The 13,755-nt window shown below is 38.7% G+C and overlaps 1 protein-coding gene across 1 annotated transcript; it reads left to right on the forward strand.

Moving 5' to 3' along the window:
• Nucleotides 1–2,110: 2,110 nt before the first annotated feature.
• golt1ba (golgi transport 1Ba) lies at nt 2,111–9,040 on the forward strand. Its single transcript, XM_038738891.1, has 5 exons — nt 2,111–2,276; nt 3,667–3,758; nt 6,109–6,287; nt 8,487–8,568; nt 9,017–9,040. The coding sequence occupies exons 1-5, from the start codon at nt 2,252–2,254 to the stop codon at nt 9,023–9,025; spliced, it is 387 nt and encodes a 128-aa protein (XP_038594819.1). The 5' UTR covers nt 2,111–2,251; the 3' UTR covers nt 9,026–9,040.
• Nucleotides 9,041–13,755: the final 4,715 nt, after the last annotated feature.

Below are 13,755 nucleotides of genomic sequence, written 5' to 3' on the forward strand. Positions count from 1 at the left end.
AAGCCAAGCATGTAGAAGGGTCATTCTGTAACATTATGCAGCACTAACGTTATACCAGGGTGATGTTAGATGAAAATAAATAAATAAACCTGGACCGAGAGAAATACGTTAGTTATTACATGCACTATAATATTGCACATTTATTCAAACAGCAAGAGTCACATTTTTTAAGCGCATTGTTTGGTGCAATACAGTTGGTAGGCTAATATATTTAACCTAAGAAATGATTGTGTGTGCAGAGTTGTTACTGTCAGCGCTATATTTTTAATATTAAATTCATATTTAATGTGGTTTCCGCTGTTTCCCCTTTCTACCAGCAGGTGGCAGGATTTAAATGAAGGCCTGGTTTGTGTCTTTATTAAATGTTTTGAGTCCAAATTCCTGATACAGATGTATTTATTGTTGTTCATTTCATTTGGTTTTTGATATTTATGTTTTATTTGCAGCCTAGTTATCATGTTCATCATTCACCCTCAGCCCAGAGTTAAACCTGCATGCCCTTCTGGTCTAACCTGCTTCTAACACTGCTGTCAGCTTCTCAGCAGCTCTGACAACAAACTCACATCAGAAATGTCCTTATGTAGGCCATCTGGCCAAAAGAATGATTTACCAGTGTGCTATATACTGTGTGAATCTTTCTTCTCCATACACATCCCAGTGTGTATAAAATACAACACTCCCATTGTGTCATGCAAGTGAAGAGAATCCATACAAGTCTTTCCATACATAATTTATTCAACATATATAGCACATACATGCTTTCAAAGGCTCTTTTTTTTTTGTTCTTTGTTTTTGGTTTGAAACGACAAACGAAAAACAAACCATCAGAACGTACACGGACCGTGCAGCAGGTTACTGCTAGCTGTTAGCTTGGTAATGGATACTTTAACCACACCAGGATGTTGGAGCATCATGTTTAAACGGTTTCTCGCTCATGTCAATAACGGAACGTTACCATCTTCTAGGTAAGCTACGCTTCCCTACATGAAAAAACTCCCAACTTTGTTTAGGGTTAAATTAGCTAAAATGACAAGACTTTTAAAAAGTATCAAATACAAATTACGAACCATTCAGCCACTCTGTCCAGTCCCTTTCTTGTTGCTGAATCCACTTCACGGTTGCTAACGTCGCTAACGTCACTAAAACTGCGCCAACAGATATATATAGCAGGCACGACGCTGAAGTTAGCTTCCGATTCGGTAGTTAAGGGGAAAGTTAAGGGGAACTTAAGTGAAAGTTAACTTAACGTACATTGCTGAGCGACTGATTCTCCGTTTTTTTTGCTCCTGTTATTGTTGCGAAAGCTGCATTTTAGGCAAAGCCTTAACGCTGTGTGAAACACTTTGTTAGATTTGAAAAACCTTTATTTTATTTGTGAAAATGAAATGAATGATTTCACTGCTTTTTTGCAGCCTGCCGGCTACTACAACTAACTTCCGCCTCCTGCCTGTATGATAGACACACTTTACCATCATCAACATGTCTCGTTTTTAATGTATTAAATAACTAAATATAAATAAAGCGCATGTAGTATTATGTTTAATACAGAACCTGGGAAGCCTGGCTTAAAGTAAAAATATCCTGTTATCTCAGGTCCACATCAGCACTGCCTGAGTAAACACAGGGCAACAATATCTCTAAAGCCTACGCGTGATGCATTCAAGAAACACGTTCAGTGAAAAATGAAATTGCCCTTCGAGGAGTTGAAATATTTAAATTTTTTGTAAATATCCTTGACATATGCAACCCAGTAGGTGTATGATATACCAGCACAGTAGATTGATAATCGATTATGCCTATATTCTTCAGAATCAGCTTTATTACCAAGTAACGTTAGGCAAGGTTTATCCAAGGAATTTTCTTTGGTATTTTGGTGCTTAAAAATAACATAGAAGGTAGAAAAATATAAGAAAGGTAAAGAAAAATTGAAAATTGACCAAAAAAATCTATCTATCTAGATTTTGAAAGTATCTATGGGGGAAATTATTTGAAAATAATACTTCCGAACCGGGGGCTTCCGAAATTGCTCATCCCACTTCGCAATTTGGAACGATGTTGGTAAAGTTGCCACGTTGAATGCAACACGGCATTGCTCCGGAAGAAGACATCGGGAGAAGGAGTGTTTCCGGAAGACGTGGCTGTTGCTGCAGTGGGAACTGATACCCAAATTATTCTTAGAAGAGTACTTGTATAGTTACTACAATATTTATTCTATTTTTATTCTATCTTCACCCGTTTATCCGGCGGCAAGATGATTTCGTTAACGGACTCCCAAAGTAAGAGTCTGACCATGTCTGTGTGTTGCTGCCTTATCTATCCAACCGGCTCCATCTGAGCTCCAGCAGTTGGCCAGCTAGCAAATAGCATTCAATGCTAGGGAGCTTTATTTCTTGTCATGCCATAAACAAATAGCAAAGGGTTAACCTTTACTTTTAGTTGTGTTTGGTGACATGATGTTACATTCGTGTGTTTTTTATTAGAAATATTGACGTTTTTTTACTTCATTGTCTTCATATGTATTAATTAGGAATTTAAAGTGGGACTGTACATCAAATACATCGAACCCATTTAGTTAAGTTTGAATATATTCATGACATTCAGTGCACAGCTGTGTCCTGTGTTTAAAAAATCTTTATCTAGATGAATAATAGATTGTGGCCTTTGCTTGAAACTCCTGGAAAAGCAGTGAAACAGTACATCATCTATGGAGGCCTGATCCTGAAAAATTCAGAAATCAATAAATGCTCAGGCTCTCAGAAACAACAGCTCACTTTCCTACAGATCTGTGTCTGTATAAGTCGCTAAATGAAAACTCTGTAGGTCATAGTGTCCACATGAAAAAGAAGGAAGACATGGCTGGTAGTATTGTCTTCAAATAGAGTTGCTAAACATCTCAGCGCACTGAAGGAAGCCATCTGACTGTGTGAGGAGCAAGATCGTTGATGTCTGCAGGCAGAGTAGGAGCTCTCCTGTCTCACTGGTCCACCAATAGCAGAGAAGATGACCCCTTGAGACACAGCACCTCCTCATTTGCATAATGAGGCAGAAATGCATAGAGAAATGTAAAAAGGACAGGCAGAAATAAATACCACAGGGGAAATAAATAGGGTAGAAAATGCAACGGAAGAATAAAACAGACAAAAAATATTAAAACACATAAATAAATACATTTAAACAAGAAGTAATTAAAAAATAAAGTTGAAGATTTAAACAGATGCTAAATAAGTAAGGTAATTATTACAAAGGTGAATAAGTAAAGAAGCTAATTAAAATAGATATATACATTTATGTCTCCTTGTATAATTGAATTACGGTCTACATTTATTTACTTCATTTTTTTGTGTATTTAATCAGATGCTTATTTATTTATTGAACATTTATTTATTTCTGTATTTATTTCTGAATTTGTCAGTATCAGTCCTCCATACATCATCATCTGTCTCCCTCTACAGCACCTCTGTCAGTTTTGTTTGACTTGGCCACACATAACAATACAAATCTCACTTTTTAGGTGATTTCAAAGTGTGATTCAGAGTACAACAGACAATAACATGCAAGAAAATTTAGGGTGGCTAAGACTGTCTGGCTCTACATTTTATCATAAGAGCTAAGTGACAAACTCATATCAATAATGAATCCTTTCTGTGGTATGTGTGTGTCCTACAGAGATTGGAATGGGATTAACAGGCTTCGGCGTGTTTTTCCTCTTCTTCGGGATGATCCTGTTCTTTGACAAAGCCCTCTTGGCTATTGGAAATGTGAGTGTTCCTACTTTACTGAGCTAACGTTATCTCTGATGAGAAACATACAAGTTCAACTTTCAGTCTTCCGCATTAGCTGATGACAACACTGATGTGTATTTTTGTTTAAATTCAGGTGTAAAATAACTTTTCAGTTGTTAATGTTACATGTTCTAAATGATCTGTGATGATTTATGTAATACATTATTAACAAATCTAACCACAGCAAGTATCATACAACATAGGGATGCACAATATAAATCAGGCTGATAAATTACGGTTACAAATATAAAATATATATTATGTATTATTCTGATAATGCAATTATAGCTGATAAATAGAGCTGATAATATAAAGTAACATTGCTTTCATTGACTTAAACCTGCTGTTATACTGCTTCACCTGGGTGAGCTACACAATGTAGACCAGTGAGCCAAGCATGTCAAAACCCAGTGTGGACATTTTTCACAGTTTCAGAGGAAGACAACATGTTAAAACAGAACCTGAAATTATTGCTTATTTTATCGGTATCGGCCATGAGAATAAGGTACTTCTCAGAACATCCAAATCGTCCCTCGACTTTTGACAACTGATGAGCAGTTTCAGGTCTCACCTTTTTGACGATGGCATCGTCTGTCGGCCCAACCCTAATTGGGAACACTGAACCCATTCATTTAAGTTTGAATGTATCAGGGCATACAGGACAAAGCCATGTCCTGTATTTAACAAGTCTGTAGTATCTAGAAGAAAAATTGATTGCACCTGAAACACCTGAACAACTTCACCAGACTTTTTGTTAAAGTCTCCAAACCCAAACTGATATAACCCTGATGATCACTATGTGATCAGCAAAATGTCACAATTGGCCTAAATGTTTGTATGGTGCATACCAAGCAATCACTCAGACATGCATTTCTGTTGTTAATTATCGTTTCTTTTCTATTATTGTTTATTATATACAATTTTGTTTTAGGCTGTCTGTTGAGGTTTTGAAATATCTGTCTCGAATCTTTTGCCAACTCAATTTGATGAAGTAAAATAGAATTAGTTTTTGGTTAGCCCTAAAAAAAATTACAGAAAGAAATGTGCTCATTTGTTTGGTCTACAGACTAATCTGCATACTGTGTTGTGGGAAGTTGTATATATATAATATGTATGTAAGAAAAGAACACTTGAGTAATTTCTTTTCATTTGCACTTTCTCACATTCTCTTGTTTTCAGATTATTCAGGTAGTTGGCTACACAATTGTCATTTAAACATCTAAATATTTGAATGAAGTTTCATCCTGAGTTCTAATATTTATACTGGCGCCAACCAGGGCTGTCGCGGTGAAGCAATTTCCACCGCGGCAATATGTTGGGGCTCAACAGTGCAGTATGTGGTATTATAGCATTTTTCATCAATGAAGTAATTCGGTGCCATATAGCAGAGTAAGAGTGTCTGTATCTGTCACCTCACTGCACAGCGATCCGCTAACAGCAGCTTTATGTTCTGAGCAAGCTAGCTGCTGCGTGCTAGTCAACAACATTGCCAAGCAAACTTTTTGTAGTTTGACCGTGTCTTTTTAGACGTAGCTATATCATTACCTTCAGGGCATTTTAATATACAGTCTATGTTAAGGGCATGTCTATCAAGTCAATTTACATACAACGCGCGCGCACACACACACAGGTGTGGAGCAGAATGGCTGTCCACAATTAACCACTGCGCTGTAGTAACTTTATAACTAAATTTCCACAGAAAGCAACATGAAAAACAGCTGCAGGCATCTGACACACTACACTCCTTAGTGAGTTTATCAAATGAGGCTCACTGTCCACAGTTTCTCTGGACTGTCCCTCAGGATCACAACATTAGTCCAACATCGCCGAATGTGCTAGCCACATTAGCCGCGCAATATGCTAACGCCAAGTTAGCTAACCTTTAAAATAAACAGTAAAACAACACAAAACACGGCAACACTTACAGCTTCAGAGTTTGTAGTCTGGTCACGTACAGCTCATGGTGATCCATCCTTAAACCGTAACAGAGCTTGTTACGGTTGTGGAACTTTTGAAGCACTCTTTTTTGATTTATTAATTTAACACGCCCTGAAGTGTACAGTATGAAACTTGCGGTTGTTGCTGTGCTTGCCATCCTCTGCGTTAGGCTTGACCAATAGCACGGTATTTCAATTTTGCAGTTATCGTGACAGCCCTAGCGCCAATCAGTGCTTTCTTGCACTCTGATTGGAAGCTGTACACCAAGTGTAGCAGATAAAGGGACTAAAACCAAAATAAAATCACAAGTCAACATATAGGATCCATTCCTAAATGACCAGTAATTGAACCCTCTCTAATATTGGACTTCCCCCTCTTTTCGCTGTAGATCCTTTTTGTTGCTGGACTCGCCTTTGTCATCGGGTTGGAGAGGACCTTCCGCTTCTTCTTCCAGAAGCACAAGATGAAGGCCACCAGTTTCTTCCTGGGAGGTGTGTTTGTGGTGCTCATTGGCTGGCCCATCATCGGGGTTGTGCTGGAGATCTACGGATTTTTCCTCTTGTTCAGGTAACACGAGTTAAAAAACGTGTGGGGCACTGAGCTGTCACTCAAACACTCACTAGCCAATGAGGATGCACCCCTAAAAACCCGCCCACAACAGACGTTTGTATCAGAACTGCAAACAAAAAGTGAGCCAGCGCAACTGAGAGAGCTGGCAGCATGACCGCAAAGCTGACAGGGAGAGCAAAGTGTGATCAGTGAGAAAGCAGCAGTGGTAGCTGGAAATCAAATGATGTAATATGAAAAAAATAACAGACCAATAGTTTGTTTGCAAGTTATACATTTCTCTTTTAATATGAAAGTATTTTTCACTTCAATTAGTTTTATTTGCTCTGAAATTCTTATTTTTTGTTTGATTTTTAAGAAGTTTTGATTGGCTAAATTGGCACAAATCTAGAGCATGAACCTCCAACGGAAGCTCATCCCTGGTAAGCAAACAGATTTGGCTGTCGACAACATGTGTCTTGGACATTGCTCGTAGTTGTCTTTACCCTCCACAGGCCAACAGTGGGGTTAGCAGTGACAAGTCCTGCCCTGTGTGCCCTGTGTGGTAAAAGTTAAGCATGAAAACTGTGCAAATCTGCAAAATACTGTACTTTCAGCGCATCTTTGACAGGATCCAGCCCCTACATTTAGACATAGCTAGAGACTTGATAAGGAGGTTGTAAATTACTTTGAAAGTCATGAACATTACAGCAACTAGGGACTGCTAGCATGGCTTAATCCCTTAAATCTACTGACTCCGGCACGTTACAGCTGCACCACGGTTGCCGGAGCTACTCGCGGCCATTATAGTCAATGCTCGTGAGTCCACCAGATGCGGCCGCAGCGCGTCCGAGAAACGACGTGATGTGACGCAACACAACGCTCTGCAGAGAATAGGTAGAAGGTCTATTTTTGCCGCTAGCCACGTCAAGCAGCACAGAGCAGATCGAACCAGGCAGGAAGTCAGACACAGAACGGCATAGAGCAAAGGTCACTAATATGCGGACCGCGGTCCGGATCCGGACCCAGCCGCCGTCCTCTCCGGACCGCCGACCTACAGCCCATTTATTATTGAGACTTACTACCTCGTGACGGAGCGTTTCTATTTTAACCCGCGCAGCTTTTCTAGCATTTACTGTACTGGTTTAGAGGACCAGGAAACTCACAGACCAATCGCATGTGCTCCAATCGTCTCATGTGACGCTGCTCAGCCAATCAAATCTGTGCATACCGATGCTTGCGAGTCGAGTCCGCGAGATTCACCAGAGACGTTTTGGAAACACACCCGAATTGAGGGGACGAAAGATAAAAGAGATTTCACATGACTTTTAATCAAGAATGTACAGATTTTTGCATGTACATTCCTCCCACGGGCAGTTCAAAACCAGAATATCTCATAGATCTCCAATATGCTAGCTGGAGCTCACGTTTCTCACTGAACAACAGAAAGTAGGAAAGTGGTAGCTTTGTAAGAGGAAATGAAAGAGAAGAGGAGGCATTACAGCTGTTCATTTGTGTGTTTATTATAAAATTGGTTAAGACTACACTTCATCACTTCAAGCTATACTTTTTATTAATTTTTTTCTAAAAATTAGGCACTTTAATTTAGTTTACTTAAATTTAGAATTTATTATTTGAATAGTTATTATTTATTATCCTTCCAGTTTGATGTGTGCAAGTCTGGTCATGAATGTTTTCAGGAGACGAGAAGTGATGAGGGCTATTTTATTATTATTTAAGTCGTGTAATGGACATGACAAATGACCAACACTGAATTTCAGAGCTAGTAGACTCCGGTCAGCTGATGTTTTGTTCTGTGGTGCAGAAGTATTTCCCATAGGGGAGTTGCAGAGCGCCCTCTGGTGGGCAAACACTCATGACTGAGTGAAGGATCTCATTCTCTGTTTCTTTTTTTAATAGTCATGGCTGTTAGAAATGCAGATGCAGATGCAGATTTGAACTGTAATCAAAACATACAATCAAAGTTAATATTAACAGCTGGTAAAACAAACAAAGTGACAACACATTGATTGCTGTAGGTATAAAAGAATTCTGTAAACTTTATTACATTTATAGTAACATTTTAGATATGAGGATAGACAGACTTTTGGATTTAGATACCTTAAAAGTGCTTGAAAAGTGGTTGAATTTTCCTGTTCTGTGCACTGATCTGTACTGGGACTCTCTTTCTCTTACTTCCCTCACTCTCATCACATCCAGGGGGTTCTTCCCAGTTGTAGTAGGCTTTATCAGAAGGATACCTGTCCTGGGCTCCATCTTAAACCTGCCCTTCATCAGTGCAGTAAGTATTACCCAGCGCTACAGCAACCCTGCAGATGTTCTTTATTTACACACAGCATGGCTCTTTTTCATGTTGTTCAAACACCATGACGACAAAGGTTAACCAGTCTGCCTGGATCAAATAACCGCTCAGCTCCTGCACATAACAGCTGGTTTAATAAAACACTCAGACTGCCTGTAACATCTGAGGATACATGGCTAGAATCTTATGGAATTTTAATCAACAGAAAGACAGTTTCAGAAATGAAATAATGTCAGGGCCATCTGGGCTTTAAATCAAGTCTTTGACACATGAGGTCCCCAAAGGGAACAGTCACTGTTAAATCTAGAACTACAAGTTTGCAGATGCATAGTTAACTTTGTGGCTAATAAACATGATCCTACCATGCTGTTGTGTGGAAAGCTTTGTTTTGAAGTGAATGTCTCTTTGTCTTTGTTTTTTATTAAAGCCTTCGTAAGGCTCTGAGGACAATCAGCAGTCGTGGTCAGTCACTGCCGATTTTCCCTTGCATGCTAACATATTAACACTTTATATTATATTCAGAAAACAAGTGTCTCATGATAGAAGGGAAAGCATATAAATAAATATGGGGATTTGTGAATCGTTAAACCTTGAGACAAAATATTTTAACTATAATATAATTTTTAGTCCATTAACCGTACAAAACATTCAGTGGCAACTGTGAAGTCGAAGTTATATATGTAATGGTACTTTCCACATCTTTGCAGCCTTATACTAAACTTTTTGAGAATGGTGTGTGGAAAGTTGCACAGCAGTTTTCATCAGTACGTCTTCGCAAATTAGGTGGTGCTGGAAGGGTGATTACTAAAAGGTATAGTTGGTGATCTAATATAGCTGGCAAGCTTACTGGTACCATGTTAGCTCGCTGGGAACATACTGGCAATAAGCACAATAGCTCACCAAGCTAGCTCACCAAGCTAGCTCACTAACTGGAGGAGAGGTCAGGACCCCCTCGCAAAGAGGGTTTTGACTTACCTCATTAAAAAAACAATATGACGGCTTCCTCTGTTTTGGACTGGGAGGCTTTTCAGAGACTGCTACAACCTGTAAATATGTGGATCTGTCACCCACCAAAAAACTTCTTTCCACCAAGAGATATCAGATAATGAAGAGGGCACAGCTCAGTGACAAATGTTGTTGGTAACATTTTTCAAAATAAAAATCCATAAAACATCATCATTACACATTGTAACAGCTCGAACGGTCAATAATGATCATCTGGCAACAAACCTACAGACCTTGCCTTGTAGGTTATAGTGGCCCCTTGAGTCTCCCATGTTTGACTCTCTTGGAGTCCAGATCATCAAAGGTCTATCAGAAGAGTGTAATTTAAAGTTCATAAAGTTGAACTCTACAATAAACATCTATTGATCACTGCTTTTCTATTCAAAAGAATTGGCTTCTCTCCTAAATGTCTATTACAAATGCTGTTACCAGGCCCGTCATTAGAGGCTTTGTTGGTTGTTTAATGAGATATTAAAATCACTAATTTTTCATCAAATTTACTTACAAATTCTTCTATTCTTTCAATTATGAAATGCTAAGTTATTCTTAGGAATTAAAACAGAAATCTGCCCTCGGATATAATTGGTGACAAAGTGCTTTTCAAATTTTCAATCATATACTGTCTAATTAAATTCCAAATGATAATTCCAAAACAACCCAACCTGGTAAGTAGTAGTTTTGTTTTTCCTGTTCACATGTGGTTTGTCCCTTTAAAGGTCTAGTGTGAAGAATTTAGTGACTAGCAGTGAGGTTGCAAATTTCAACCAGCTGAATATTGCCTCACCAAGCATGTAGAATAGTGTTTCTCAAAGGGGGCGTTACAAGGACGATGGGGGGCGCTGGAAGCAGTGTTTTGGAAAGGGGGCGCTGAGCTGCTTTTGGGGGGCGTTTGTTAGCTGGAAATTCTAAGGCAAGTTTACACCAAAGATTCACAACAAAACGAGTTAAATTTTAAACTACTTGCAAAAAAACTGTGGTCTGCAACATTAAAACCTGCCAGTTTAGTCCACTGCGACTGGACGAGACTGTGTATTTTTCCCCCTCAGCTACTTGTGGTGCAGCTCTGTGCTGCCTTCAGGGAACAGGAAGTCAGAGTATCATCTGTAAAATTTTACCCACATGGCGTTTACTGTGTAAACTCTGGAAAATTGACGCTCTCTTTCCTGATATTACCGTGGAAAAGTGTTTATTTCTCTGAGGAATACACCTTGAACGTTTTGTTATCGCAGTGGTTACACATTTACAAGAGAGATATTCCGCAGTCGGACTTACCCTGAAAGCAACTTCTCTGCGACACCAGCGAGTGGCGTGGACCCTATCCGCGCTGTGAGTTGCAGTTTGTGCCAAAGCGGACATATACAGGAGTTTCAGTAGTTTATAAAAATGTAACGTTAAAAACTGAAGCCCTGACTTGCTCTGTTGGGGATTGTAAGCGGCACTTTATCAGAGGTGCTGAAGTTAACAGGTGAGATTTCTGCTTGATCCACAGTATCGTGTTTAAAATAGGCTTCACATCCAAATGCTAAATTACCCTAGTGTCTTTATTTATTTATTTATTTAGACGAATTTGTTGTATGTATTACATTCAATGGCCTATAGCCTCTAAATTTAACCAAAGTGTGGAGAAGTTAATGCAAAGTCATTCTTTTTTTCGAAAAGAGGATTTTATTATTGAACTTTACTCTATTGAACTGGAAACCCCTGGTGCAACTCCAGCTGCTTCAACAACATATGTGAGAGATCCACAGATAAGTGGGAGAGATTCTGAATGTGCAGAATGTTTTGAACATGAGCAGATAAGTTACAGTGTTTCCCATATGTTTATTTATTTGTGACAGTCCACCATAATATCAACGCCACATTTTGATTTTCGATTTTTTTTTTTCTATTTAAAATCGTACTTGATTGCAGAGCTGCTGGCAGTGCGTATTCGCGCAGCACATCCTCTCGCTCGTCCCTCTCTCTCCCTCTCCCACATGAACACAGCTGCACAAATATGTCCAACACAATGCTGTCAATGTCGGAGACACAGCTTTAAAAAATATTAGCAAGTATGTAAGGAGCCTAGCTAATAAGGAGAGCTAAATTAATGTTAGAATACAGCTGGGTTTTTGAGGCTAGCACGCTGTATATAGCTGGTAGTTAATATCAACTGCACGCATGCGCACCCCCTATGCGCCACAGTTACACTGTAATTCTGTGGGAAACACTAAGTTATGATATGATAAGTTATTAACAGATGAGCTAATAAAGTCAAGTCAATAACTTAATATTTTTTTAATAATTTATCACAGAGATGAAAAGGGGCCACAAACACATAGGTTACTTCACCACAAAAGACACAAAAGAGGAGATAAGACTTAATCATGTGTGTTGACTTAGCAGGGATATTAAGTAAGTTGATCTACAAGAGAAAAATATTTAAAAGCAAAAAACAATGCCAGAGAGCCTCACAACATTATATTTATATATTTTCAATTGTCACCTGCCACCTGATTATGTGTTTCCCTTTTATATAATTAGACATTTCCACCATAAATTGGTGCAGAAAAGGCAGAAAGTAGAGCAGAAATTTTCACCAGAATGCAGGAAATTAAGTGTTTAATGCTTAAAATCTTCTTCTTCTACCCCCCACTTATTGCCATGCAAGAAAACTTCACACACAGTTTCTGGGAGGAACAATCACTTATTAATTATTTATAATTACTTTTCACATGGCTTTTTTGTTACCTGGGAAATTAATTTAATATGTTGTTTGTCATTCAATGTGTTTTTTTTTATACGTTTTCATTAACAATAGTAACAACAACAAAAAAAAAAATCAACAATATTCAGGGCAAATAGACACATCTTTGTAAGGGACCTGGATACTGGATAGGGGGGCGTTGGCCCAAAAAAGGTTGAGAACCACTGATGTAGGAGAACTGTCTAGAGCCAGTTTGGTTTGTCCGTTCTGGGCTACTGTAGAAACATGGCAATTCAACATGGTGGACTCCATGGAAGAGGACCTGCTCCCTCTGTATATATATAAAGGGCTCATTCTAAGGTAATAAAAGCACAGCTATTCTTATTTTCAGATTATTATAGTAGGGATGTACCAAATGTTCGGCCACCGTAATTAGTAATTGGCCAAAAATAGCACAAAAAGCACTTTCGGTGTTAAGCCTAATAAGTCAAAATACCAGAGAAATTTTACAGAACACTTACGTTGACATGTCTGCAGCGTGGAAGCATTTTAAAGTGTCTGAGAAAGACGCAAAAATTGCCTTTGCAGACACTGTTCTGTTGAATTGTCTCCTAGCACATCCACTCAATCTGTGCCTGACTAGAAAAGGCAACAAACGGTCTGACCTGCTTTGAGTGTTTCTGTCACTCGTTTATTGAGGTGATTAAGCTAGCTGCATAATTTGGAGTGCACACGTATTCAAGCCTTTATGGTAAATCCACTGAAACGGACCAGTCCAAGCTGACAGGCAGGTCAGTTTCTCTCTTTACAAAGACAAGTCTTGCAGTGTGAGAGTCTTACCTGAAGAGAGGCTATTAAGTCCTCATGTTGCACGATACGAGAACCACATACACGATACACATGTGACAAGTCAGGTTTTCAAAATAAGGTGTCTATACAGGATGGAAATGAGATTAATTGGATTATATTCACAGAAAGTATAAAAGATATTACATGTGTACATTAAAAGTAAACGTACATATAATTTACTTCACCGGACCCTCTCGGGCCTCTGATCCACCCACCATAGTCTCTCCAAATCCTATGGGAAACACTGAGGAAAAAGCACATTTTGAGTATTTAATGTATGCAATGGTAAAAAAGGCAAATTAAATGGAAGAAATGTGAATGTACTTGTTCAGTATTCTATAAGCATCCCTATATTATATACAGGTTGTCTATGAAGATTCTCAGTCATCCAGGTCATAGTTATCCAACGAAGGTTGAAATCAAGGGCAACTGGACTTGGTTGAAGATACAGAACTGAAGAAGTCCTTTGGATGAGGGACGAAACGTCTTCCAGTATCTTCAACCAAGTCCAGTTGCCCTTGATTTCAACCTTCGTTGGATATGTTATATACAAATAAATATTATTTTCAATTTCTGCCGGATTCTGCCTATAGAGCCCTCTAAATCTTACACACTGGTCCTTTAAG

This window comes from Micropterus salmoides, unplaced genomic scaffold, assembly GCF_014851395.1.
Source record: "Micropterus salmoides isolate LMB-PRFRI ecotype aquatic unplaced genomic scaffold, ASM1485139v1 Ms_hic_scaffold_23, whole genome shotgun sequence".
NCBI classification, from domain to species: domain Eukaryota; kingdom Metazoa; phylum Chordata; class Actinopteri; order Centrarchiformes; family Centrarchidae; genus Micropterus; species Micropterus salmoides.